Genomic DNA, 27,267 nt, shown 5'->3' with positions numbered 1-27,267 from the left:
GCAAAGAAAACAAAAGAATGGTCGGACTAGATCTACATAAAGAGGTTACACACCACATGGATAGATAGATGCACTTAACTTGGTGTTCTTCGAGCAACCCATGTTGGTCTAGCTAAAAGAACAGTGTCTCCACGTGGAATGAATTGAGGTGCAAAGATTAGCATTTATTTGAGAGCAGTAAGAGAGATGGAGAGCCAAATGTGTGCTTTGATTTTAATACTTCCTTCTTTTATTTAATTGAAACGGTATAATTTTCGATTTCTGTATTAATAATTTAACACTTACAAACTCATTTACCAAAGGTGATGAATGCTAGAAAAGAGATGAGTATTTCCAATTTTTCTATTGCATATGTATATACATATGTTGCTAACTATTACTAATATATTACAAAGAAATGGCATGCGAGAAAAATCTGGGAAAATAGTTTCAAGCATGTAGATAGCACAGAAAATAGAAATGGAAATAAAATAATACAATAAAATAAATTAATTTTTTAGTAATAAGTAGTAAGGGTTGCCAACTAGCAGCAAAAGCGTCGCCCATTAAGACGCAACCTTGGCCTAAAACAGATATACCATGGACGCGGATCCATATAGATTACGCAGGACCTCTAAAAGGATATTACCTGGTAATAGTAGATAGCATGTCGAAATGGCCAGAAATTTTTAAATTCAAGCATCCTATAGCGGCAAACACAATAAAGGCGATTTTAAATGCAGATTAAGGGATGGTTAAAATTTTAAATAGATTTAAAGCTTTTTTTTTAATGCAAGTCCCCCTTACAAAATTTGATTATCGTATTTTATTGTATAATATGGGGAGCAGACTCGCCAGTTAACATCAATTCAGATAAGAATGGACGTTCGGAAATGTGGTTAGAAATGCAATCTAAATACATTTAAAAATATGAACTAATTTTATAGAATAAGTTAAAATAACAAAAGGATAAAAAATTTACAATTAAATTTTATTATGCATCAGTTCAAAAGGGACTACAATATTTCGGGATAGGGAAACCCCTTTAGGCCATGGCATTTTGAAGCCAAACGCTTCTCATCAGAAGAGGGGAGTAAAGACATATTATACAGAGAAGAAATTTTTAAAAAGATAGTATTGCCTTTATGGAAAGAGGATCACAGGAAAAACAGGAAGCTGTACTGAGACTGAAGCCAATTCTAGGACTGCCAGCAATCACCGTAAAAAAGTAATAAAGAATGCGAGAGAGTTGTATGCTCAGTCCATCAAGTCCAAAGTAGTTGAGCAGCGGCTTGGTTCCCACCAGTTTTGGCAAATAGCAAACAGGATCCTGAACAGAAGTATGTGCTCAATCCCAAACATCATCAATGGATCTGAGGTAATCTCGTCAGCATTAGACAAAGCCAAACTCTTTGTCAAGAACTTTGCAACTAATTATACCCTATGCGACCATGGGCGTCAATCCCCAGTATTTTTTCTTATATCAGAATGATTTATTTAGGTAAAGGGTACACACATTTCTAAGCGTCCATTGACAGCTTAGTACTAAATTCTGTCTCCTACGTGAGGAGAGTTTGCTTGTCTTTTTATAGACGTAACAGTCCATTCATTTTAGGGGTGTTGGATCAGTCCATTATATCACCTTCCTCCCAAGCTAAATTCTTCCCTAGAATTTTGCTTCACCATTTTTTTCTTTTTTGACTTTGTCCAAAAAATTCAGTTCTTTTTCTTTTTCTTTCACTTCTCCTTAAAATTTGCGTTTGCGAATTTTTGGATTTTGGAGAGTGACTTGTATTTTCAGTTACTGGTACTTCCTTTTTTGGAGGCTCTATGTGAAAACTGTCATACAGTACTTCCATCGGTACTTCATTGTTTTTAACTATTTCAATATATCGGGGTCTGAGTTGGTTTATATGTTTTTTGTGGGAAAATGTCTGACCTTTTATAATGTAGACCATTCTTCCAATTCTTTTTGAGATTATGCCTTCTTCCCAAAAACTCTTCCCTGCCCGATAATTGTTGAAAAAAACTTTATCCCCGTCCTTGTATATCTTGTATCGTCCATTATCTTTTACACTTTTTTTTACTTTTTTACTCGGAATTAACCGGTCGAACACAGAGCGCACTTTTCTGGCAAACATTATTTCCGCTGGGGATAAATTTGCATTTGTATTCGGATTAGGTGTTATCCTGTACACTGCTAAAAATTTCTGAAGACTCTTTCTTCCGTGTCGATGTTATCGTTCTTTTTTAACGCTCGTTTAAACGTATCGACAAATCTTTCAGCTTGTTCGTTAGATCGAGGGCTATAAGTTGGTGTTGTGACATGCTCTATGGCCAGTGACTCACAGTAGATCTTAAATTCTTGACCTTTGAACATGGTGCCATTATCACTAACAATTGTTTTTGGTACGCCAAAACGCCTAAATACCTCGTCCAACGCCTTTATTGTGTTTGCCGCTATAGGATGTTTGAATTTAAAAATTTCTGGCCATTTCGACATGCTATCTACTATTACCAGGTAATAATATCCTTTTAGAGGTCCTGCGTAATCTATATGGATCCGCGTCCATGGTATATCTGTTTTAGGCCAAGGTTGCGTCTTAATGGGCGGCGCTTTTGCTGCTAGTTGGCAACCCTTACATAATTTTATCATTTTTTCTATGTCCTGATCCATTCCAGGCCAGTACGTATATGCTCTCATTAGTGCTTTCATTCTGGAGATTCCAGGATGTCCCATGTGGAATTCTTTTAAAATTCTCTTCTGTAATACTTGAGGTATTACCACTCTATCTGCGTACATTAGAGTTTCATCGGACTTTGAAAATGGAAAAACGGTTAATCCTTTCCTTTTCTTTTCTTTTTGTCCCATTTTTTTTTTTTTCTTGTTAATGTATTCATCTGTTCTTGCTGCTTTCTTTATTTCCTCAAGTGTTACCGGAAGTTCCCTAACAGTATTTATTAATATATCTGTTAGTTCATTTTCTTCTTTTAGTGCAGCTATAACAGTTTCTTCAAGTAATTCAGTTTTATTTGGGATCAACCTGGACAAACCATCTGCGTGTGCAATTTTGCTGGATGCTAGGTGTTTCATTTTAAAATTGTAGTTTAACAGAATCATGCTCCATCTTTGTAACCTATTAGCCGTATGAGTAGGAACTCCTTTTTTGGAACCAAAAATCGATAACAAAGGTTTGTGGTCCGTTTCCAAGATAAAAAATCTTCCATGGATGAACCTATGAAATTTCCTCATGGTGTATACAATTGCCAGACCTTCTTTTTCTATCTGACTATAATTTTTTTCTGCGGGTAGCAAAACCCTTGAGGCATGAATAATTGGTTTAGTCGATCCATCTTTGAGTCTGTGTAGTAGCACAGCACCTAAACTGTATTCGCTCGCATCTGCTGCTACAATTAATTCTTTATTAGGATCGTAGTGAGCTAGTGCTAAATCCGATAACAGACATTTTTTAATCTTTAGGAATGCTTCATCACATTCTTTTGTCCAGAGGCATTTTTTATTCTTTTTCAATAATTCGTTTAAAGGTGCTCTTAGTTCATGCATCTTTGGGATATAAGAATTATAATAATTTGCTAGTCCCAAAAATGACTGTAGCTGCACTATATTTTCTGGTCTAGGCATGTTTTTGATTGCTTCAGTCCTATTAGGATTAGGTTTTCTACCATTTCGATCAATCACTTGTCCCAAATATTCAATTTTGTCCATCCCAAAATTACATTTTTCGAGAGCCACTTTCAATCCATAGTTTGATATTCTCTCGAATACTTTGCCAATGTGGATTTTATGCTCTTCCACATTTTTACTTCTTATAAGCATGTCATCTAGATAAGCCATAGCAAAATCCAAACCTGCTAGCATTGTATCCATAATTTGCTGGAACAAATTTGGGGCTACTTTTAACCCAAAAGGCAAACGTTTTAGTGAAAATAGTCCTTTATGGGTATTTAATGTCAGGTACTTAGCACAATCTTCCTGGACTTTTACTTGCCAATACGCTTCAGACAAATCAATTTTTGTAAAAAATTTTCCTCCGCTTAACTTCGAAAAAATTTCCTCTGGGGTAGGAAGCGGGTAGTTATGCTCCTTGAGACAATCATTTAGACCTGTCGAAAAGTCCGCGCATACCCTGATTTTATTATTTTTCTTCTTAACGTAAACCGTGGGTGAAGCCCATTCAGAGTAGTCCACTTTTTCTATTACTCCAATATCTTCAAGTCTCTTTAATTCTTTCTCTATAGTTTCTAATGCTGAATATGGAACCTTTGTTTTGGGTTTGAAAACTGGTTTAGCTTCGTCCTTTAGTTCAAATTTCACCTCCGTTTTCGTGCAGCAACCCAAACCTTCAGAGAATACCTCTTTAAAATCTTTTTTTAATTCGTCAATAAATTTTCCTGGTAGTTTAGACTTTTCTAAACCCGTCAGACTTACTTTATTGCAAAATGAGCTTATGGGTTTTTCCCATAAATTAAAAAGAATCATTAAGTCTATACCGAACAAATTAGAATTTTTCCCCGGTACGACATATAACTTGGTTTTCACAGCATTCTCCTTTAGAAACACATTGGTAAAAAAATTCACCCTTAAATTTTAGTTTATTTCCAGACACACTTCTGGCAATTTTTTTTGCATTTTGTAACTTTGGAAACCCAATTTTCTTCCAAGTTACTTCGTCAATTATACTTATGTCGCTTCCCGTATCTAGAAGACAGTTCACATTACAGCCATTAATTTTAATTTTAATATATTTTCTTTTATCACACCTAGACTCATTTTTAGAACCAATGGTCTTTATTTCTACTTTTCGGTATTTTCCTTTCCTGCATACCGTTGATTTATGGCCTTTTTTATTACATTTGTTACATATTTTGTATTTAAAGTAACAATCTTTAGTGAAGTGGTTTTTTCCCCCACATGTCTTACAGGATTTTTCGTGTGCACATTTCATCACCCTTTCCATTTTTTTTCCATATTTTTTTCTTCAAAATTTTTTCCTTCGATGCTTGTATTGTCCTGCTTTAAATTTAGCAGTTTCTGACACTCTTCCGTAACTTTTTGTAACATTATTTCTGTGTCTTGGTTCATAATGGATAATATCCTTGAACGAATATCCTTATCTTTAGAGGCTGTTAAACCTTGCACAAAGATTAGACTTTTAAACATATCCTCTTTGAGGTCTTTTAATTTAAAGGATTCACAATGAGCATTCACTTTCCCTGCATAAGTAATAAAATCTCCGTCCTCCTGCTTCGTGATATTTAAACATTTATAACGTGTATAGAATAGACTATCTCGTTCACTGAAAATGTTTGACAATATTTTTATTGTTTCACTAAAAGAAATCTCTTCAGGTTTCTTTGGCAGGATAAAATTCGTATACTTTGTATTTTCCTGAGAACCAAGTTTTTGCAGAACAAGGATAATCTTCTCTTCGTCTGTCCAAGACTGACATCTCTTAGCAAAAATATTTTCGTATCTCCGAAAATATGCCGGAAAAGTTAACCCATTTGTCGGCTCGTATACAAATTCGGATAAAGAATTTGCTATTCCTTCAGGAGTGAAACGACAGTCTTTCTGCTGCGTTAAAATACTCTGTAGTATTTCGCTTTGCTTCAACTGCTGTTGCTGAAGTAATTCCATTTGCTTTTGTTGCGCAAACAATGCCGATTGCATAGTTCTAGTGAATTCCGCTAATTGCTCCATGTTAAAATTTTTTTTTTTTTTTTTTTTTTACAAAACCACACAATTAAACAAAAGATTAACTCATATGTCCTATAAATTCAATGAACTAAAAGCACAATGTCCTTCCGAAGAGAAGAAAAAAAAAATACTTCCAGCCGAATAAAACTTGAAATGGACACTTTTTTTTTTTTTTTTAAATATTCTTTTCAAAAAAATATTCGCTTCAAAATGTCAATTTCTTTTTTTTTTTTTTTTAGGACTGTAACTGACTGAAACACTTACTTTTTAAATGTTGGCTCTGTCGAAGTTCCTTTTTTTTTTCTTCTTCCTTCTTTGGATTTCTTTTGTTTTCTACTCGTTAATCTTCTTGTGTGCTTATTCCTTCGCTTTGTTTTTTAGTGAGTTTCGTTCGAATTCTTCGTCGCCAGTTGTTATATTGTAGATTATATGAATAACAAGTCATTACTGGGGTTGTACAGAAAGGGTTTATTTAGGTAAAGGGTACACACATTTCTAAGTGTCCATTGACAGCTTAGTACTAAATTCTGTCTCCTACGTGAGGAGAGTTTGCTTGTCTTTTTATAGACGTAACAGTCCATTCATTTTAGGGGTGTTGGATCAGTCCATTATATCAGCAACATACAAATATCTGTGTGTGATGTTGCCAAGCTAATCAAAAACCTTGATTCCAGTAAAGTAACTGGCCCTGATGGCATTCCAATTATAGTGCTGAAAAAACTTCAACTAGTTCCCCTACTTACAAGGCTGTTTAAACGTTGCCTAAAGGAGAATTGCTTCCTTACACCTTGGAAAACCTCATCAGTATGCCCTGTATTTAAGAATTCAGGTGATCGGGCATATTCCTCTCACTACAGACCAATAAGTCTCCTGTGTGCCATGAGTAAGTTATTGGAATCCACGTTGAATGGAGAAGTAGTAGGGCAATTGCATAAAGGCCTACTTAACAAGATCTCCAGCTACAGTATAGCTGGAAAGTTTTCTCAATTATTAAATCATTTCTCTCCAATAGGTTCATAAGAGTAGTAGTTGATGGGCAGAAATAAGAAGCTCACAGTATTAATTCCAGAGGCCCTCAAAGGCCCACCCTGAGCCCAACTCTCTTCCTGATCTACATCAATGATCTCCCAAATCACATCCTAAGATTATTCATAGACATTTATGCTGATGGAAGTACCATCTATGGCAACACATCAAAGGCCGTAAATGTCCTGTTTTGACAAGCTTCTGGGCTTGACCTTTACACTTGATCTGAGATGGAACACGTACATCAAATCCGTTGCCAAGGTCACTGGAAAAATGGTAGATATCTCACTACTGATGTAATTCTCTACCTATATAAGAACCAGGTACATCCACAGATGGAGTAATATTGCCACATCTGGCCAGGAGCTTGTAGAAAGTCTTATCCTACCTTGACAGAGTTCAAAATAAACTTTGTAGCCTAGTAGGGGATGTCCTTTTCTTTTCCCTGCAACTTCTTTCCCATTGAAGAGACACTGTGAGCATGTCTCTGCTTTATCGCCATTTTCATGGCAGATGCTTGTTTGATCTCTAATCTAAACACACACCCTCGTCAAACTTACGAAAAACACTCGTCTAGCTGAAAACACTATCAATAATTTCACCCAATCTTTATCTGCGCCTAAACCTAAACGTAGATTCCATGAAGACCTGCATACCTGTGAAACTCTTCAGTTTGCCTACTTTCCAGCTCACTACAATTTGCTAATATTCAAGTCCAACATAAACAAATTCTTGATGAACCGTTCCCCTTAAATAATCCAATTTACAAAATTTCCACTATTAACGATTTCTACAATATTGTTCCATTGACTCCTGTACACTCATTAACCTTTATCCTCAAGTGACCTCCGTGCCTTGATAAGTGGTGACTCCTATATAAAAAAAAAAAAACGAAGGAAAAGCTATAAAGGGCTATAGTTCCATGGGTTGCTTCTTATTGATTTATGCCCGTTTTTTTTTTTTTGGGGGGGGGTAAGATTGTAATTCTGGATCGATCCAGGACTGATCCAATTGTCAAATTCTAGTAGATTCAGGAACTGGATGACTATCAGATTACAATCCGACTGTACTCCAATGTAATCCATAGCAATCCTACTCAAAGACAGAATTTTCATTGATCCTGTGTGATGTCACAATCAAAACGAAAACAGCTGTCCAGATAGAATTTGCAGTAATCTCACAGACCAAAATATTTTGATAAAATAGAAGCATTACAGTACAGTACAAAATATATCTCCAAAAATAAAAGCAAAACCATACAAAAACTGCTAAATTGTGCAAACCACTGCTTAGGAAGTAGCAATACACATGAAAAAATTTAAATGCCTTAAAATATTTCAATATTGGTATATATAGAAAGAGCCTGATAAGCTAAGAAAGAATCTTTTTAAATTTTTAAAATCCAATTAAAATCAAGGAAGTTATGACTATTTTTATGCCCTGCGTGTTTGGATATTTTCCCCTCTTTAAGACCATATGTCTACACATAGACCAATGTATTTTTGTGCAAGGAATCTGAATATGCTACTGAAAATCTCCAGAAATGAATGTTTTCCAAATAATCTGCAGTAAATGCATGTAAATATGCTGCGATAGCTTAAAAATGCCATGTATTCATTAAAAGAAAAGAAGTTAGAGAACTCAAAGTTTAGTTGTAATGCATTTTATGGGCCAAAAACTGAAATCGAAATCTAGGATTGGTTAAAAATGAATATATTGCAATATTTCTTTGGTATTATTGTAGATTAATACCTTCTGCTACCCCTCCCCCATCTGACCACCTCTCCAAAATATGTGATTCTACCTTTATAGACAATTGCATGTGAACAACTTGAAAAACTTTAATAAAAGATAAAAAAAAATTATTTTAGAATTTTATGTAAAATGATTTCCCATTTTGAATCATTCGAGCATTTTAGGGCAGTTACCCCATCCCCCTTTTTCCTATGTTAGATAAATCCTGGGTGTTTTTTTTTGTTTGCTTGTTTGTTTTCTAAAAGGCGATTATGCATGGTTTTAAGAGGGTCTTTGTGCAATTATGAGAAGGTGGGGAGGTTGCCACTCTGACTTTGGGTTAATGAAACTCCAAAGAAAGAAAATTATGTGTGAACATCCTGAAGACTTGATAGAAACAAAACAAAAACAATTTTAGAATTTAGAGTGGGGGTTGGTTTCACATAAATGTAAAATAATTCACCATTTCAAGACAATTCTAGCATTTTAGGACAGTTGACCAATTTATTTTTTTATGGGAGATTAATCATGTGCACTTTCTTTAAACGTTTTTTATGCTTTTGATTTTTAACGCTTATATGAGCTTACAGAGGAAGTTTGTTTAGTGGAGAGCTCTGCCACTTGTACTTAGCGTTATTGTTAAGGCTAAAGGTTTTAGGAGGAGGCTTGCCACTCATACCTAGGATTAGACATAAAATTAAGCAAGTTTTTTTGTTTTTTTTAAGAGGGTGTTTGATACCCATTGTGAAACTTTAAAAGAATTATGACAAACAGACAAAAATAAATGTTATTTAAAAAGTGACGTCCCTCTAACAGAAAACATGATGCTTGGAAAAATATCAAGTATTTAAATTCTATTTAAATATAAAAATAGAAACAAGTTTTTGCTAAAGCTGACAAATTGTTAAAAATTTTAAATTAAATGTTATTTTGATTTTTAATTACATTTCATGTTTTTTCCTACAGTTTTTATTTTTTAACTGAGGACCTCCTACAACTATTTAAATATTGTTTATTTTTTTTATTTTTTTTTAATAATCGGGTAGATTAGTTTCAATTCAATAATAATTCACTGAAAACATTTTTTAAGGGACGAAAATTAGGAGTGTGTTACTGTTCGTACACATGAACCAAAACAATCATATTTCACATTTTCGCTTGTTTTTAAAATTTACTACTACCCAATTTTTAAAAATATTTGAATGGTTGATGACAAAATAGCTCTAACTAAAAATGTAAGAAAATTTTTTTTATAACCAAATTTTCAATTAAAAAAAAAATCGATTTGGAATAAAAATAACAAAAACAAAACGTCTGTTTATGCCATGTTATCGCTGCTGCTGCTACTATCATTAATACTACAAAAGTCTTGATTCAAATTCATAACGATTTTTCGGATATTATGTTTTTAAATTGCTACGCACCACTGGAGAAAACACTGTCCAATCATCTTTTTAACGAATAAACATAGTAAAAAGATTGTTTTATTTAATAGTGAGTGTCCGAAGAAAATCTTGTTCAAAATTTTCAATACTGATCATTTTCAAATCTTTTTTTAACACAACAAAAAAAAACGAGTGGTCAAATAAATTTCGGACACTCCAAATTATTAAAAATGACATCTCTTTTGGTTAATTTGCAAATTTCATTAAACAGAAACATGGTACAAATGTTTAGAAATCAGTGTGTGTGTGTGGGGGGGGGGGTCATTACAAAATCTTACCAAAAATGCTGTTTTATGATGTTCACATTTTTATCACTTTATTTGCTTAAAACTCTAAAAATATATAATGTATGTTATTATTTACTAATTCATTTGAAAGTATATTCATTTCCGAACAAAACGGTGGTATTTTGAAGACTTGAAGTGCTTTGGTTTTTAAAATATTACTATTTTAGCAGAAACCCCTTGAAATCTGTGATTATCCAAAGCGTTTTACCGGTCATGTGTATTGCTATAGGAAGCAATTAAGTCATTGCTATTTACCAAACCTGTTTTTTTACTCTTATTTACTTATACTGCTTCCGACTTTTTGGTAATCATAATTTATCATTCTATGACTAAATGTTTAAACATAAGGCCTATATTGGCCACATGTATATTGTTACTGATGCATGTTACTAAAATAACTGGCACAAATGTTATTTTCAAATGTTATTTCTAAATGTCTGTTTTAAAGTGATAATACTTTGCCTTCAAGACACCTGCTTGGCAGTTTTGCATGATAAACATTGAAAATTCTTATACTCCTAAATCTTCCCCAAATCCCTATATATCTATATTGTATATTAATGTATATCTATATTGTATATTAATGCTGTATTCTTGTAAGTATGTCATCTCTCCTCTTCCAACTGGACAAAAAAAACAATTACTCTTCTCCCCAAGCTGATATAAAATCTCATACTTTGCACGTACCTTTGAAAGGGGGGTTTAGCTTCCAGTTCTAAACTTTAGTAGGCTGACCCTTTAAAAATCGATAAATACTAAACATCTAGATTTCTATTGCTAAAGTTACATGAAAACTAACACTTAAAGCACATTTCGAAACAGACCCTAACCCTTATACTATAATTTCCAATTAGTCACTAATCCACAAACAATATTTGATCTTTTCTTAACCCTAGTAGATATTAACATTAAATCTACACCCCATACTCAGATACCTCCTTTCAAAACATAACCACATTTTCCAATTTAAACCCTTTTGGTGCTGATGGACGTGTACATCTGGTCAGATCATCATCTAGAAGGAAAACTCTGATTTGTAAACCTGTGCCATTGACCTCATATATCTTGGCACCAAACGGGGGACGGAGGCCTCCTCAGTCCTTGACCACAACCTCCCTAGAGTTGGTGGTGACTTGATCAAATCACCGGTTTGCAAACCTAAACTTCTTAAAGAGTAGATCGGCTCCGCCTATTGCCCGGCTTCCATACTTCTTCTTTGCTTATTAGCCAGGAGCAGAGGTGCTGCCGCAGGGACACATTAGAGATGTCCAGTGCTTAGCTTTGTTTCCTGACTAGGGCAATGAATGTCGTCCTCCACATTTGGCTCATTCCCTTAGGGGTGCTTGTTTACCATATATGCTAACATGATTGGACTGCTGTTGGACAGGTTTGAGGGTACCGGTTTGACAGTTGCTGTTGCTGTTTCCGACTGACAGTACAGGAGCCCTAACTCTTTGGTAGCGCTTAGAGCGGTTCTTTATCATCAGTTGTATCGGGATGTTTGTAGTGCAATGGTGGGCATTCCCGAGGCCACATTCCTGTAGATGAGGCGCTGGCTGATGGTCTACTTGTATTGCATGGTGGTGGCTATGCACATCCATTTGCCTAGTACCTCACCCTAGATCTGAAACTATGAAATAAAATGAAATGACAGCTTAATCCAAAAAAAAGAAAAACGTTTAAACCAGACACAAACGCAAGGATTCGCCTTCTCCCTTGAGACTTGCATTTATAAATATAAAGCTAACTTAGTTGATGTTGAATCATTTCTCCTAGAAAACTCCCCGGATATCTTAGCACAAAATGAAACTAACTTGTACTCCTCCATCCCATCTAACACCTTTAACATGTCTGGTTATCTTTTACTTTGTCGTAAGGACTCTGACAGACACAAGCACTGCAAACCATTCCCTCCCTGATTTTCCTCGGCGGACAGAAACCACACAAGATGATCTGAAAATCATCCCTTCTCAAGTACATGATATTATAAAAAACCTAGACACCTCAAAAGCATGTGGACCTGATCTCATTCTGGCTGTGCTATTAAACAAATGCTCCACTGAGGTTGCTCCAGTTCTCTCTAAACTCTTTAACAAATGCCTTAACGAATCTTGCTTTCCTGACTGCTGTAAAACTGCTTCTGTGGTACCAGTTCACAAAAACTCTGGTGAAAGAATTGACTGATTAAATTTTCACCCAATTAGCCTCCGTCCTCCTTTCGCTAAAATATTTGAATCCTTAATTAATCAAATTCTAGTCCACCACCTTACAACCTCTAAACTTCTGTCTGACGCTCAATACGGATTTAGACAAGACTATTCTTCTGCAGATATTCAAACTGTAATCTCTGAACGTATATACCAAGCACTGGATAAAGCAGAGGAAGGGAAGGCAGTAACCCTAGATATATGACAGGGTATGGCACGATAGTTTTCTCATGAAAATAGAATCCTATGGTATTACTGGACAAATACTTAACATAATTAAATCCTTTTTAAATGAGAAAAGAATCCAGGTTGTCCTTGATGGGCATACGTCCAAACAATATGATATAAATGTGGGTGTATCTCGGGGATCGATCTTTGGTCTTTTATTATTTCTGATATTCATAAATGACCTCACTTATAAAATTGTCTCTGAGATGGATATATTTGCAGACAGCACCATGCTCTATAGTAGGCATGTGGGGAAAACTAAGGTAATGGCCGAAACCCTAGAAATGGATGGTAACGTTCAACAGTGCCAAGACAAAGCTCATTTCCTTTAATAATTAGATGAAACCTTACCAACCACAAATAGCTTTGGCTAAAGATACATTACTTGAAAGTACTTCCTTCAAACTCCTCAGTTTTATCATTCACAGGGAACATGAATTGGAATAGATACTGTGACGTAATCCCCCATTGAGGAACGTTAGAACTACGCTGAGATAGCTTTTTATTCCCGGGTGACGCCAGATAACCCAAGGATTTAAGATAGAGAAGATAAATATATATATTTTATTTCATGTCAAAATAGATATTGTTTTAAACCAGAGAAATATATTTTTACGGGTAAAAGTTGATAACAGGAAATTTCACTTATAACATTGTCTGGCCTTAAATAAACCCAGGGTCGGATGTCAGAATTGACAGCTGACCTTGAAAATCGTGAGAAGATTTCAGGTGTGGGAATGGTGCCCACCCAGGGACCTGGGGCTTAGGATTTCGTGGTGAAATCTTATTGGCTGGGGAGAATTTCGACCCCATCCATATACCTTACTATATATACGACTGTCGTGCGAAAATTAGAGTGTGAAGAGATAGAGTTGAGTCGCAGAGTGAGTGGAGAGTTTCAAAGCAGATTGCTTGTTGAATTCGGAGAGAACAGATCATATAAACCCGCCGTTCCCTGGTGAGGGGACCCTCCCCACCTCATCCATCCATCTGTCGCTGTACATCAAAATGGCAATGTGCCTTGTTTAGAGTAAAAATATAATAAAACAAAAAGAAAAAGCTGGTAAAACCAAACAAGAAAACCATGTAAAAAAAATAATTTATTGAACTTAAGGTGTCGGAGTCAGAGTCGGATAAAAACTTCCGAGTCCAACTCCAACTCCTAGTACTTTTAGAAATCCGACTCCAACTACAGCTAAAACCTCTGACTCCTTCCAACTCCAACTCCGCAACCCTGCATATAAATTCCATTGTTTTATAAAGCCAACAGCATTATGTCACTTTGAGAAGAGGTAACGGAAATTGAGATTATGAGTTTGACCTTTCAGGGCCTGAGAAAGTTGCAGAATCGCAGGTACATATGGAAAATAGGGGCTTCCCCTGAGGCGACGTAGCTAGTGGCGATTGGTCCAGGCAGCGGCCCGGTCTACACCATCACCTCAATACATAAATGAGTCCATGCGCCAAAATCGGTATTCAAGCTGAGATTTCTGAGAGAATCTAATACAATAGGAGGGTCTTCACCCCACTTCTCTTCCCCGCATCCTTCCACCGCCACCCCGAGAGAGAAGAATCAATCTAGTGTTGTTTTTTTGGCTCAGTGGAATCTGGTAAAATACGGACAATTGTATAAAAATATATATTGTGTATATCTTGAATTAACCAGTAGAATAGATAACTGAGTCGTGTCTTTCTTTTGTCTGCATGAGATTGCTTCTTTCCAGTGTAACAGATCGACGAAGCAGCGGCCTATCTACCCGAAGGTGAAAGCGATTCCGACCAAATCGATTGACGGGTCCTACAACGCTGAGATAACTTGCGGAGGGCGAGCACAGGTCACATGACCAAGAACTGACTCGTATTATTAGATATCCCCGACCTTGCACACATGGACTGTGTTGATAACGGTATCACCTCCAAATAACAATAATTCAACAGGTATCCCATCAAGTCCATGTGCTTTTGCCTTATTAATCTGTTAATGTGCTTTTGTTCTCATCAATGCTGGGATCAGTCATCATCTCATCAATGACCGCCTTTTGAGGGAGACTATCAATAACTATATCGTTTACTTCAGACGGATTATCAAAAAGATATCGAAAATGTTCTGTCCATTGTTCTATGGTTCCCTCAACTTTGCTATATACTTGTGACTTGAATCCCAAGTTCTGTCAAAGGAGATATTAATAAATAATGTCTGCAATCCACATAACTCTTGCACATATTCTGCCGCTTATGCATGATGACATAATCAAGAATATGATTTTGTTTTGATCTAAGATGTATCCAAGTCATCTTCTGATTGGGTTTTTGTTGGTAGAAAAGATTATGTTCAATGCACAACTGTAAAAGAAGAATCTCATTATCATTTGCCATATTTCCCTAAGACACCTGGGTTTTGTGATCACTTCCAACTCATGCATTAAAGTCTCCAAATAACAAAATCTTACCTGTTTTTGGGATCCCTTTGATAAAATTCCCTAGATTTTGATAAAACCCCATTTTCACATCCTGTCTATTATCCATAGTAGGGGCATATACTGAGATAACTGACACGCAATGATCACAAGGTAAAGATACCCTCAGTAACATGATTTGATTACTAATTCCACAAGGTTGTTCTAACTGACATGTGATCTTTGTCCTGATAGCAAAACCAACTCCTTCTTCTCTTTTTATTCCCTTGGATGTGTCTTTCCATAAAAACTGCACCTTTTTCATTAAGTTGATCTTCATCACTAAGTGTTTTTAAATAGAGCAACAATATTCACGTTGTATCTAATTCTCTGGAAACACTAGTTGTTCTTTGCTCTAGTTGGTTGTTTTTATTTTTCAGGTTATTTAATGCTGAATCTAGTTATTTTGAGGAACAATTTTTAATGGAGTATGTTTGTTTTTTAAGTCGGATTCTATTTAACCTATAGTTGGGATCCTAACAGGTACTACCACTCCGGGTCAGAGTGGAGCTGGGAGCAATGGCAATTAAAAGGTGACTCCACACTCCCCAAGGGCCGCAAGGTGGAGCCTCACCATCGGATATAGTTTTAGGTCATATCCAGGACAATTGTATAAAGGGTTCTTTTTAAATTTTTTTATAAAGGCCAATTTTTTTAAGATATGAGAGTATGGTGTGGGGATTGTTTGTATCAAATAACTCTTTAATATTGTTTTCTTTGTAGAATAGATTTCTTACTGTTACAAAATCAGTACATTTAATTAATGTGTTTGATTGTGAGTGGTGTTTGACAAGGTATACAGATGGGTTGGTTTTCTTTTTTTAGCAGATATGAGCGGGTTAAATGAGTATGGCTTATTTTTATTCATGTTAGTTTGGCTTCTCCTTTTCTATTTAGTTTCGTATTTTGTTCTTGTCTTTTTATTTTTGGCATGATTTCCTGAAGTTTGTTGTTAGGGTGTTCATTCCAGTAGGTTTGCCATTTCTCTGATGTATATGCGTTGATACGTCTTTTTAGATCTATGTATGGAATTTTGAAATTTGCATCGATTGGAAGATTTAAGGTGTTTTTTGCTCCAGAATCTGCTAATTCATTACCTTTAATACCGGAATGGCTCAGTATCCAGCAGAAAATGATTTCTTTTTTACTGTTTAGTTCAGTTAATTTTTGGAGTAATTTTGCGATTAGGGGGTTGTCCATCTTTTTAGTTTTAATCGCTTTTAGAGTAGATTGGGAGTCTGAAAGGATTATAAATTTGTTTTTTTTTGTTATTCGAGGAAAGTGTGAGAGCTAGGATTAGAGCATGTATTTCAGCACTGAAGATTGAGGTTTCTTTTGGGAGGTTTGATTGTTTTTTGATTGATTTATCGAGTATTGCTGCACTGGCTGTTGCGTTATTTTGTTTAGACCCATCTGTATAGATGTGTGTGTGGTCTGAATACTTTTCTTTGATTTTATCGAGATTATCATGATAAGTTATTGGATGAGTATGTTTCTTTTCATATTTACTTAAACTTAGGTCGATGTTAGGGGATACGATTTTCCAGGGAGGGGTTTTCAGTAGGACAGTTTTGTGAATTTTAGTTATGGGTAGAGTTGCTTCTTTGGAAATCGATTTTATTCTAAGTCCAAAGGTTTGGATTGCATTTTCTTTTTGGTCGAAAAAGTGTTTACGGTTTGGATTTAAAATGCTACTGTGTGCTGGGTTTGTGGGGTTGGCTGTAAGTTTTGTGTAGTATTTTAGACCAAGATTTTGATTTCTGAGCATTGGAGGAGTTTCATGTGCTTCTGCATACAGGCTTTCTACAGGGGAGGTTGGAAATGCTCCTAGTGCTAGTCTTAGTCCGGAGTGGCATATTGTGTTGAGGGTTTTTAGATATGACTTTCTGGTGGATTGATATATGAAGCTACCATAATCTATTTTTGATCTAATTAATGCTCTATATAGTTTGAGTAGTGTGTTCTTGTCAGCTCCCCAATCTGTATGGGCGATGACTCGTAGGAGTTGTAATGCTTTATTACATTTGGTTTTGATGTAATTGATGTGTGGAATGAAATTTAGTTTTTTTTCAAAAATGATTCCCAGGTGCTTGTGTTCATTTACGAATGGAATTTTTTCGCCTTCAATCTGTAAGGTTGAGTCAGGGTGGAGTTTGCGTTGGTTACAGAAATGGATGCATTTTGTTTTAGTTTTGGAGAATTTGAAACCATTTTTAGTTGCCCATTTATTAATTTTATTTGTTATGTTGTAGTTTTCTTTCAATAGTGTGAGTGTATTTAGATCTGTAGCTGATTGAGCAGTCATCTACATATAAGGAACTATGTATATCAGGAGAGAGTTTTTTTATAATGTTATTGATTTTTATGTTAAAGATAGTTATTGATAATATGCTGCCTTGGGGCACTCCTTGATTTTGTGGGTCTGATAAAGTTGAGTCTATGCGAACTTGGAAAGATCTGTCTGTTAGGAAGTTTTTATGAATTCAGGTAGCTTAGTCTGATGTTGTGGAGATCTTTTATGATTACGTGTTTCCAGGTAGTTTCATATGCTTTCTCAAGATTGAAAAAACACAGATGTTACATGTTCCTTATTGATAAAAGCTTCTCCGATATAATTTTCGAGGTTAGTGATGTGGTCTATACATCCTCGATTTTTTTGGTATCCACACTGAACTTCAGAAATTATTTTGTTGTCATCTAGATACCATATAAACGGTAGTTAATCATTCTTTCAAACGTTTTGCATAGGCAGCTTGTGAGAGCTATTGGTCGGTAGTTTTCTGGGTTTGATGTATCTTTTCCCAGTTTGGGTATTGGTATTATTGTTGCATTTTTCCATGAAGTTGGGAAATCTTTTGTTTCCCATATTTTATTATAAATTTTAAGAAGGAGTTTTAATGATTCTGGTGGAATTTCTTTAAGGAAGCTGTAGTGCACTTCATCTGGTCCTACAGCTGAGTTATGGGATTTTTCTATGGCGGCTTCTAGTTCATTGATGGAGAAGATTTCATTGTAAGGCTCTTGGTTTTTGGAGTTAAAGTTTATTTTGTACTTTTCTTCATGTTTCTTAAGTATTTGGAATCGCCTATTGTAGTGTTTTGATGATGAGTTTTCGGCAAAGGTTTTAGCTAGTATGTTAGCAATATTTTTTTTATCAGTTATTTCCTGTTTATTTGTGAGAAGGTGTTTGATTGGATTTAGATTATATTTTCCAGTTATTTTCCTAATCATTTCCTAGACGGTTTTGGGTTTAGTGGTGATGTTGATTTTGTTGTCAAATTGTTGCCAGCAGGATCTTTTGCATTCTTTAATTGTTTTTCGAGTTTTAGCTCTTTGGTGTTTGTATTCTATTAAGTTGTTCGTTGTGGGTTGCTTTTTAAATTTTCTTAAGGCTACCTTTCTCTGTCTAATGGCCGTTTTACATTCTGGATTGAACCATAGTTTGTTTTTTTTTCCAGGAGGAGAATTTTTGAGTATGTATTTTTTGGCTATTGTTATGAGTACTTCCGTGAATTCTTCTATTGTTTGGATTTGATGTTCTGTTAGTTTTAGTGAACAAAGTTCTTTAAATTCGGCCCAGTTGGCTTTGTTTGTGTTCCAAGTACATTCTAAAAATAATTTTACAGTTCAAGGAGGTATGGTCAAAGTTTACGCCATAAGAAAGAATATGAATTCTGAATTAATAATTACTTTCTTCTTACACCTCAGGAGATAATTACGTGCTCAGTTTTCACCTACTTGCATTCTTATGTGCTGCTCTTAAATTTGTAAATGAGAAACTAAAAAAAAAAAAAAGACTAAAGCAAACAGGTTTTTAATGTTAAAAAAATATTTATGCATGAGAAAATGTATTATGTGAACCAATACACTGCAATTTATCTGCTTAATAAAAACCAAATGAAAAGATATGGAAGAGATTTTGTTGATTATAACTTTCGACTAATCTCCATTTGTTTACAAGAAAACATTGGAAATGATTTGTAGAAAAAGTATCAACAATGTGTAAGCTTTTCATAGAAAAAGTTTCAATTTCAAACATAATCAGAAAACTATCATCTAAGATAGCGGGAAGAGAAATAGGATTATGGGAGGAGGAGGTTGGTTGGCTTTGTTTTACGGCATATCAACCTTTTTCAGGTTATTTAATGCTGAATTTAGTTATTTTGAGGAACTATTTTTAATGGAGTATATTTGTTTTTTAAGTCGGATTCTACTTGGGACCCTAACAGGTACTACCACTCCGGGTCAGACTGGACCTTGGAAGCAATGGTAATTAAAGAGTGGCTCCACGCACCAAGGCCCGCAAGGTGGGGCCTCACCATCGGATATAGTTTTAGGTCATATCCAGGACAATTGTATAAAGGGTTCTTTTTAAATTTTTTTATAAAGGCCAATTTTTTTTAAGATATGAGAGTATGGTGTGGGGATTGTTTTTATCAAATAACTCTTTAATATTGTTTTCTTTGTAGAATAGATTTCTTACTGTTACAAAATCAGTACATTTAATTAATGTGTTTGATTGTGAGTGGTGTTTGACAAGGTATACAGATGGGTTGGTTTTCTTTTTTTAGCAGATATGAGTGCGTTAAGTGAGTATGGCTTATTTTTATTCTTGTTAGTTTGACTTCTTTTCTGTTTAGTTTCGTATTTTGTTCTTGTCTTTTTATTTTTGGCATGATTTCGTGAAGTTTGTTGTTAGGGTGTTCATTCCAGTAGGTTTGCCATTTCTCTGATGTATATGCGTTGATAGGTCTTTTTAGATCTATGTATGGAATTTTGAAATTTGCATCGATTGGAAGATTTAAGGTGTTTTTTGCTCCAGAATCTGCTAATTCATTACCTTTAATACCGGAATGGCTCAGTATCCAGCAGAAAATGATTTCTTTTTTACTGTTTAGTTCAGTTAATTTTTGGAGTAATTTTGCGATTAGGGGGTTGTCCATCTTTTTAGTTTTAATCGCTTTTAGAGTAGATTGGGAGTCTGAAAGGATTATAAATTTGTTTTTTTTTGTTATTCGAGGAAAGTGTGAGAGCTAGGATTAGAGCATGTATTTCAGCACTGAAGATTGAGGTTTCTTTTGGGAGGTTTGATTGTTTTTTGATTGATTTATCGAGTATTGCTGCACTGGCTGTTGCGTTATTTTGTTTAGACCCATCTGTATAGATGTGTGTGTGGTCTGAATACTTTTCTTTGATTTTATCGAGATTATCATGATAAGTTATTGGATGAGTATGTTTCTTTTCATATTTACTTAAACTTAGGTCGATGTTAGGGGATACGATTTTCCAGGGAGGGGTTTTCAGTAGGACAGTTTTGTGAATTTTAGTTATGGGTAGAGTTGCTTCTTTGGAAATCGATTTTATTCTAAGTCCAAAGGTTTGGATTGCATTTTCTTTTTGGTCGAAAAGGTGTTTACCGTTTGGATTTAAAATGCTACTGTGTGCTGGGTTTGTGGGGTTGGCTGTAAGTTTTGTGTAGTATTTTAGACCAAGGTTTTGATTTCTGAGCATTGGAGGAGTTTCATGTGCTTCTGCATACAGGCTTTCTACAGGGGAGGTTGGAAATGCTCCTAGTGCTAGTCTTAGTCCGGAGTGGCATATTGTGTTGAGGGTTTTTAGATATGACTTTCTGGTGGATTGATATATGAAGCTACCATAATCTATTTTTGATCTAATTAATGCTCTATATAGTTTGAGTAGTGTGTTCTTGTCAGCTCCCCAATCTGTATGGGCGATGACTCGTAGGAGTTGTAATGCTTTATTACATTTGGTTTTGATGTGATTGATTGATGTGTGGAATGAAATTTAGTTTTTTGTCAAAAATGATTCCCAGGTTCTTGTGTTCGTTTACGAATGGAATTTTTTCGCCTTCAATCTGTAAGGTTGGGTCAGGGTGGAGTTTGCGTTGGTTACAGAAATGGATGCATTTTGTTTTAGTTTTGGAGAATTTGAAACCATTTTTAGTTGCCCATTTATTAATTTTATTTATGTTGTGTTGTAATTTCCTTTCAATAATGTGAGTGTATTTAGATCTGTAACTGATTGAGCAGTCATCTACATATAAGGAACTATGTATATCAGGAGAGAGTTCTTTTATAATGTTATTGATTTTTATATTAAAGATAGTTATTGATAATATGCTGCCTTGGGGCACTCCTTGATTTTGTGGGTCTGATAAAGTTGAGTCTATGCGAACTTGGAAAGATCTGTCTGTTAGGAAGTTTTTATGAATTCAGGTAGCTTAGTCTGATGTTGTGGAGATCTTTTATGATTACGTGTTTCCAGGTAGTTTCATATGCTTTCTCAAGATTGAAAAAACACAGATGTTACATGTTCCTTATTGATAAAAGCTTCTCCGATATAATTTTCGAGGTTAGTGATGTGGTCTATACATCCTCGATTTTTTTGGTATCCACACTGAACTTCAGAAATTATTTTGTTGTCATCTAGATACCATATAAACGGTAGTTAATCATTCTTTCAAACGTTTTGCATAGGCAGCTTGTGAGAGCTATTGGTCGGTAGTTTTCTGGGTTTGATGTATCTTTTCCCAGTTTGGGTATTGGTATTATTGTTGCATTTTTCCATGAAGTTGGGAAATCTTTTGTTTCCCATATTTTATTATAAATTTTAAGAAGGAGTTTTAATGATTCTGGTGGAATTTCTTTAAGGAAGCTGTAGTGCACTTCATCTGGTCCTACAGCTGAGTTATGGGATTTTTCTATGGCGGCTTCTAGTTCATTGATGGAGAAGATTTCATTGTAAGGCTCTTGGTTTTTGAAGTTAAAGTTTATTTTGTACTTTTCTTCATGTTTCTTAAGTATTTGGAATTGTTTATTGTAATGTTTTGATGAGTTTCCGACAAAGGTTTTAGCTAGTGTGTTAGCAATATCTTTTTTATCAGTTATTTTCTGTTTATTGTATTATAGTTGGCTTTGTTTGTGTTCTACCTGGGTATGTAGTTTTGGATAGAGTTACTGTAATTGATTATAATAGGGAAGTGATCACTTCCACAGGGTTCTTCGTAAGTGCACCATGTATAATCCAAGAAGCTTGATGGATCACACATAGTAAGATCAATAGCATTAGTTGATCCGTTTGTTGGATGTATGTGGGATTTTTTTGATTGAGAAGGCAAAAGTTATTTTTGTTAATTAGTTGTTCAATTTTGTTTCCTTTTGAGTTTGACTTCGCATCCCCATAACATACTGTGGCAGTTAAAGTCTAGGAGAATGAATGGTGAAGGTAGTTGTTTTATTAAATTTTCTAGTTCATTTTCATTTATTAGTTCATGAGGAGGGAGGTATATTGACCAGATTGTGATTGTTTTGTGCAATGTGACTTTAGTTGTAATTGCTTGGAGATTTGTTTTGACAGAGAAATTGCTTTGAGCTATGTTATTCCTTATAAGAATTGAGGTGCCTCCATTAGCACGAAGGCTTGTGTTATGGAAATAGTTGTATTGTTCATAGTTTGGTGTTTTGAAATGGTTATTGTTTTGTAGGAAGGTTTCTTGTAAGCAAACAATGGCTGGGTTGAAGAGTGAGATAAGTATAAGAAGTTCATTATAATTAGATCTTAATCCATGACAATTCCATTGGATAATTTGTTGTTTTATTTCTATCCATGAGGCTGTTTAGTTTTCCTCTATTTCTATCTCTTTAGAAGTAGAGGGTTTATCTTTTGTTGGAGTGAAGTGTCTTTGGTGAAGTGTTTTGCTGGGGTTTTTTTCTTTTTTTGTTTGGATCTGGACGTCGATCTGGATCTTGCTTGAGATGTTGCTGTTTTGGCTTCTTGTTCATTTTTTCCCTCTTGATTACTTGTGTTTGGTTTCTTTTTTTTATCTAGGGTGTTTTTGGTTTCCATTTTTTTCTAAAATTTGGAATCTATTTTGAGTGTCTATTGTTTGGTTTTCTTCTTTTCTGGAACATTCTTTATTTGGTGTTTTATCATTGCTTATGTTTTTATTAATTTCTGGTGGTTGTTTTGTTGGTTTCTGTGATAATTTTTTTAATGGTTCTGGTGTAGATGGAATATTATTTTCTTTGTTCGGATTTGTTATTTCTATTTTGTTTCCCAGATTTGAATATTTTTCTTTTAGGCTATTTTGAAATTCTGGCCATTCTTTAATATTTGATGTAATCAGTTTGCTTATCAGTTCCCTATATTGATCATGTATTTCATTATGTTGGCATGGTTTAGTAGTTTTTTTTGTTGTCTCAGAATATGTGTTGTCTTTTTTTCTGGCTTCTGGAAAGGTTGTGTTTTTTTTGTACTTTACTTCTTTAATTTCTCTTTCTTTTTTATATGTTTTGCATATTTTAGAGAAGACCGGGTGATATCCTTTGCAGTTACGCATTTCACCTCATTTATGCATTTTTCTTCGGTGTGGTCAGGGTCTTTGTTGCCGCATTTTCCACATATTTTTATTCCTTTACAGGCTTCTTTATGATGTCCATATTTTTGGCAATGGAAGCATCTTAATGGAGCTGGGATATATTGGTCTACTTTTACATTTAAGTAGCCAATTTTTATTTCCTTAGGTATTGTTGGTTTGTTAAACGTTAATATGTATGTGTTGGTTGTTATTATTTTATTGTTTCTTTTTATGTTTATGCGGACGTGGTTGATTACTCCTTGTTTTTCTAATTCGGTTTTTATTTCTTCTTCAGTTGCTAGCGATAGTTCATAACTTCGAATTACTCCTTCCAAAGTGTTTAGTGTTTTATGGGGAAAGACTTTGCACTTGTACTCATGGAAGTTCTTCATTTTGAGTAGAGATTGAGCATCTCTAAGATTGGTTATCTCAACTAGTAGATTTCCATCGTTTGTTTTTTTGATCATTTTTGGTTTACTTTTTGTGGATAATGTTTTTTCTTTAGGAAAGGTGATAAATTTCCAATTTTTTTATTTTCGATTAATTCAATAACCAAGAATCGTGGTAAGTTTCCTTCGTCTATAGTTGGAACGGTTTTTCTAGTTTTGAATTTTTGTTCTTCATCTGAGCTTGAGAGGTCAGAGTCGGAGAAATGGTTTCTTTTAAGGGTTTTGAGGGGGATGCATTTGTTTTTATCAGCCATGGATTTTGGGATTTATTTTTCATCAACCACACTCCCTACCCACCTCGGTGTCCAAAATTGGGGCACAGTAAGGGGGAAACCCATTCGCCTTGACCATGTCGGGGCTACGTGGAGGATATACTCTTTTGGTAAGGAGTTCTCAAGCACTATATTTTCTGTTCAATATGTCCTCAAAAATACAGTTGCTCAGATGGAGTGTTGAGGTCTGGTCTTTCCAATTGATTGACCCTTGCCACTGCCTTCTAGCACTTACTTGGTTTGCCTATTTTTTTTTTGTAGTGGGGGAAGAAAAACAATAAAAACAAAATGGGAGTACCTTTAAGTTTCGTTCTTTGTTGTGGTAGTTGGTACTTTGGGTGTAAGTGCTAGGGCTTGGCGTGACTGGTCGATTGGTCGGACCGGGCCTCTCCGACCGCCCATCTAGCCGAAGTAAGGGCCTTAGTAATGTGTTGCAGTGCCTAGACTTTTATGCACCCAGGTCTAGGTTAGCTCAATCACCAAGATCACGTCCTAAGGCATTACAGGTAGCAACCAACGGCTAACTGGTTGCCCCATTGAGGGATTTTTACCCTCTGCAGGGGGCAGTCGGCTTATTCCAGTGCCCTACTAACAGGGCAAAAAAAATTTAAAAAAGGGGGAGGGGGGGGGTAAGTAGGGAAGGAAAAGGAAAGGAGAGAGTCTAGGGTTATAATCAGGATTCAGTTCTGGGGTTCGGGAAGGAGTGAGTCACTCTCTCGACAACAGCACGTTTCTGCCCTCTTCTTTTCCAATCGACCACACCTGGCCTCTCGCCACCAATGTCACACCGCACAATCCGAACGTCAGCAATACAAAATTCTTTTTAAGAGAAGATGTTCATGACTCTTTTCTCTCTGCCCCCCGCTTCAGGGAATTTTTCCCTGCTTTTATATCCTCCTATCTAGAAAAAAAAAAGGAAGAGACAGGAAAAAAAAAAAATAGCTTCTCCCATCATGCTCTGCCTTCCCAAGATGCCCTTCGCATATACAAATGCGCTGGCCATCCTTTCCTTCTTCTTTGCAGATATGCCCGGTACGTTTCTTTTTTTTTTTTTTCTTTTCTAACCATATACCCCACAGAGGGGAAGGGGGTTGTTGTTTTTGTTTTTGTAGAACATAATTAAGTTTTACAAAAGAGAATAGAAAACAAAAACAGAAATCGATGTAGGTGCATTTCGTCTCAGGAAGTCAATAGACAGCCTGATCTGGTAGCACCAGTCTTTGCTCTGGATTAACTGACTAAAAGTGTCCTTACGTTCCAGGTAGCAATATTCAATTTAATTATCTTTTTAGAATAAATCTCATACTTGTTTTTTTAATTTCCCACTGCAGAAATGAAAAACCATCAGCTTTTTGGTCACCATGATAACAGAACACATACTACATTACCTACTTCAAAAAAGAGGTAATACCTAGAAGTATTCCCTGTGAAAGAGAACAGATACTGAACTGCCCCCCTCCACATACAAAAAGAAAGCTGTACCCCCGCTAGTATATATACATTCATATGTATTTATATACCAATATATATGTATGTATGTATGTATGTATGTATTGTGTATGTATTTAAGCAGTATTTTTTCATTCAAGCAAAAATCGTTCAAAATAATAGTAATCTGTTTATTATAACTTTTTAATTGTTCTAATAAAATAAATAAGGTACAATTAAGTAGATTTCTTTTATTTTTAACACACATAAACATATATATATATATATATATATATATATATATATATATATATATATATATATATATATATGTATGTATGTATATATAAAGACAAACATATTTAACACACAATATTTATCATGTCTGTCAATCATGAGAACTTAACAAGTTTCTATTACTGAAAGAATTACCAACTTGGATAAAATATGTAATTAATGAACTTGATTGGAATTTTATGAAGAGATTTGACATTTCTGTATTTCTCTGATTTGACAGAATCAAAATATATATATGTCCTGAAAATAATGCTATTTTGACCCATTATAATATTCAAGTTGTTATTAAGCAATGCTAAAAATCTGTTATACTTACAGGTTCAGCAAAATGATTATCCCACAAAATAGTTGCCATTGCTTTACACTCTTGATTTCCATGGACTGTCACGACAACTGGATTGGACACAGTCTAAAATGAATTTAATTAAAAATATAGAAATAATTTAACAATTACATTACATATATATATATATATATATATATATATATATATATATATGTTTATGTGTGTTAAAAATAAAAGAAATCTACTTAAAGAAGCCAACCAATTATACAAAGTCAAACTTTTATTTTCATATTTTCCATCATAAACATCCAAATAAACAAATCTAACATAAAATACACTCAACCACCAGTGGCCATACATCCAAACATCACACTAATACGGGTGTGCCTTACTGAGCGATACTGAGATTTATTATCCCTAATTTTTTTCAATGACATTCATAATGTAATCACATCTGAGATGGTTCTATTTGCTAATGACATTATCTTCTAAACTCAACATGCGCACAAATTATCCAAGGAAATGGCTGAATCTTTTAAAAATAGCATTCAGTCCATAATAAAATAGGTTTAAAAATGAATGATTACATTTAATGCTACCAAGACAAAACTCCTTTCTTTTAACAATAAAAAACCTTTTCAATGACCAATTCTGATGGATAACAGCATCCTAACCATGTGCCCAACATTGAAACTCCTCAACATTCACAAGCAACATGAATTGGAATAAGTACATAGAAAATACTGCCAACTGAAAGCTCACTCTACAGGACTCCAAAACTCTTCACATCTCCCAGTGTCTTATATCTTTATGAAGCCACTATTTGCCAGTGCATGAAGTATCTTCGTTCTAAATGAACTAATATGCAAAATTTGAATGCAATGTGAACCAACAAGGCACATTAAAGTGTGGCGGCAATGTGATTTGGCAGAAACAGATGAATATATTTTCAGCTAATCGGAAGTCTCTGTGTAAAGTTATGGAATTGGTTGCTTAGGGACTTTTAGGCATATATATAAAACCAGATTTCTTTATCAATCAACCTGTTGAAACAAATATCAGGAAAGTGCTAACATT

General features: G+C 34.9%; 1 protein-coding gene across 14 annotated transcripts in view; it reads right to left on the bottom strand.

Moving 5' to 3' along the window:
• LOC145259886 (signal transducer and activator of transcription 5B-like) overlaps nucleotides 1-27,267 on the bottom strand; it is a 347,875-nt gene that overhangs the window by 44,557 nt on the left and 276,051 nt on the right. For all 14 annotated transcript variants that reach the window (XM_080117775.1, XM_080117776.1, XM_080117774.1 and 11 more), the window contains one exon: nucleotides 26,221-26,313. In XM_080117775.1, coding sequence (XP_079973901.1) covers nucleotides 26,221-26,313 — 93 coding nt within the window. The remainder of the gene's footprint in view (nucleotides 1-26,220; nucleotides 26,314-27,267) is intronic.

Source organism: Euprymna scolopes, chromosome 35, assembly GCF_053919585.1.
Source record: "Euprymna scolopes isolate OS-2025 chromosome 35, ASM5391958v1, whole genome shotgun sequence".
Taxonomy (NCBI): Eukaryota; Metazoa; Mollusca; class Cephalopoda; order Sepiida; family Sepiolidae; genus Euprymna; species Euprymna scolopes.
Note: the sequence above shows the minus strand (reverse complement) of the source record. Positions and strands in the feature narration are given on the sequence as shown.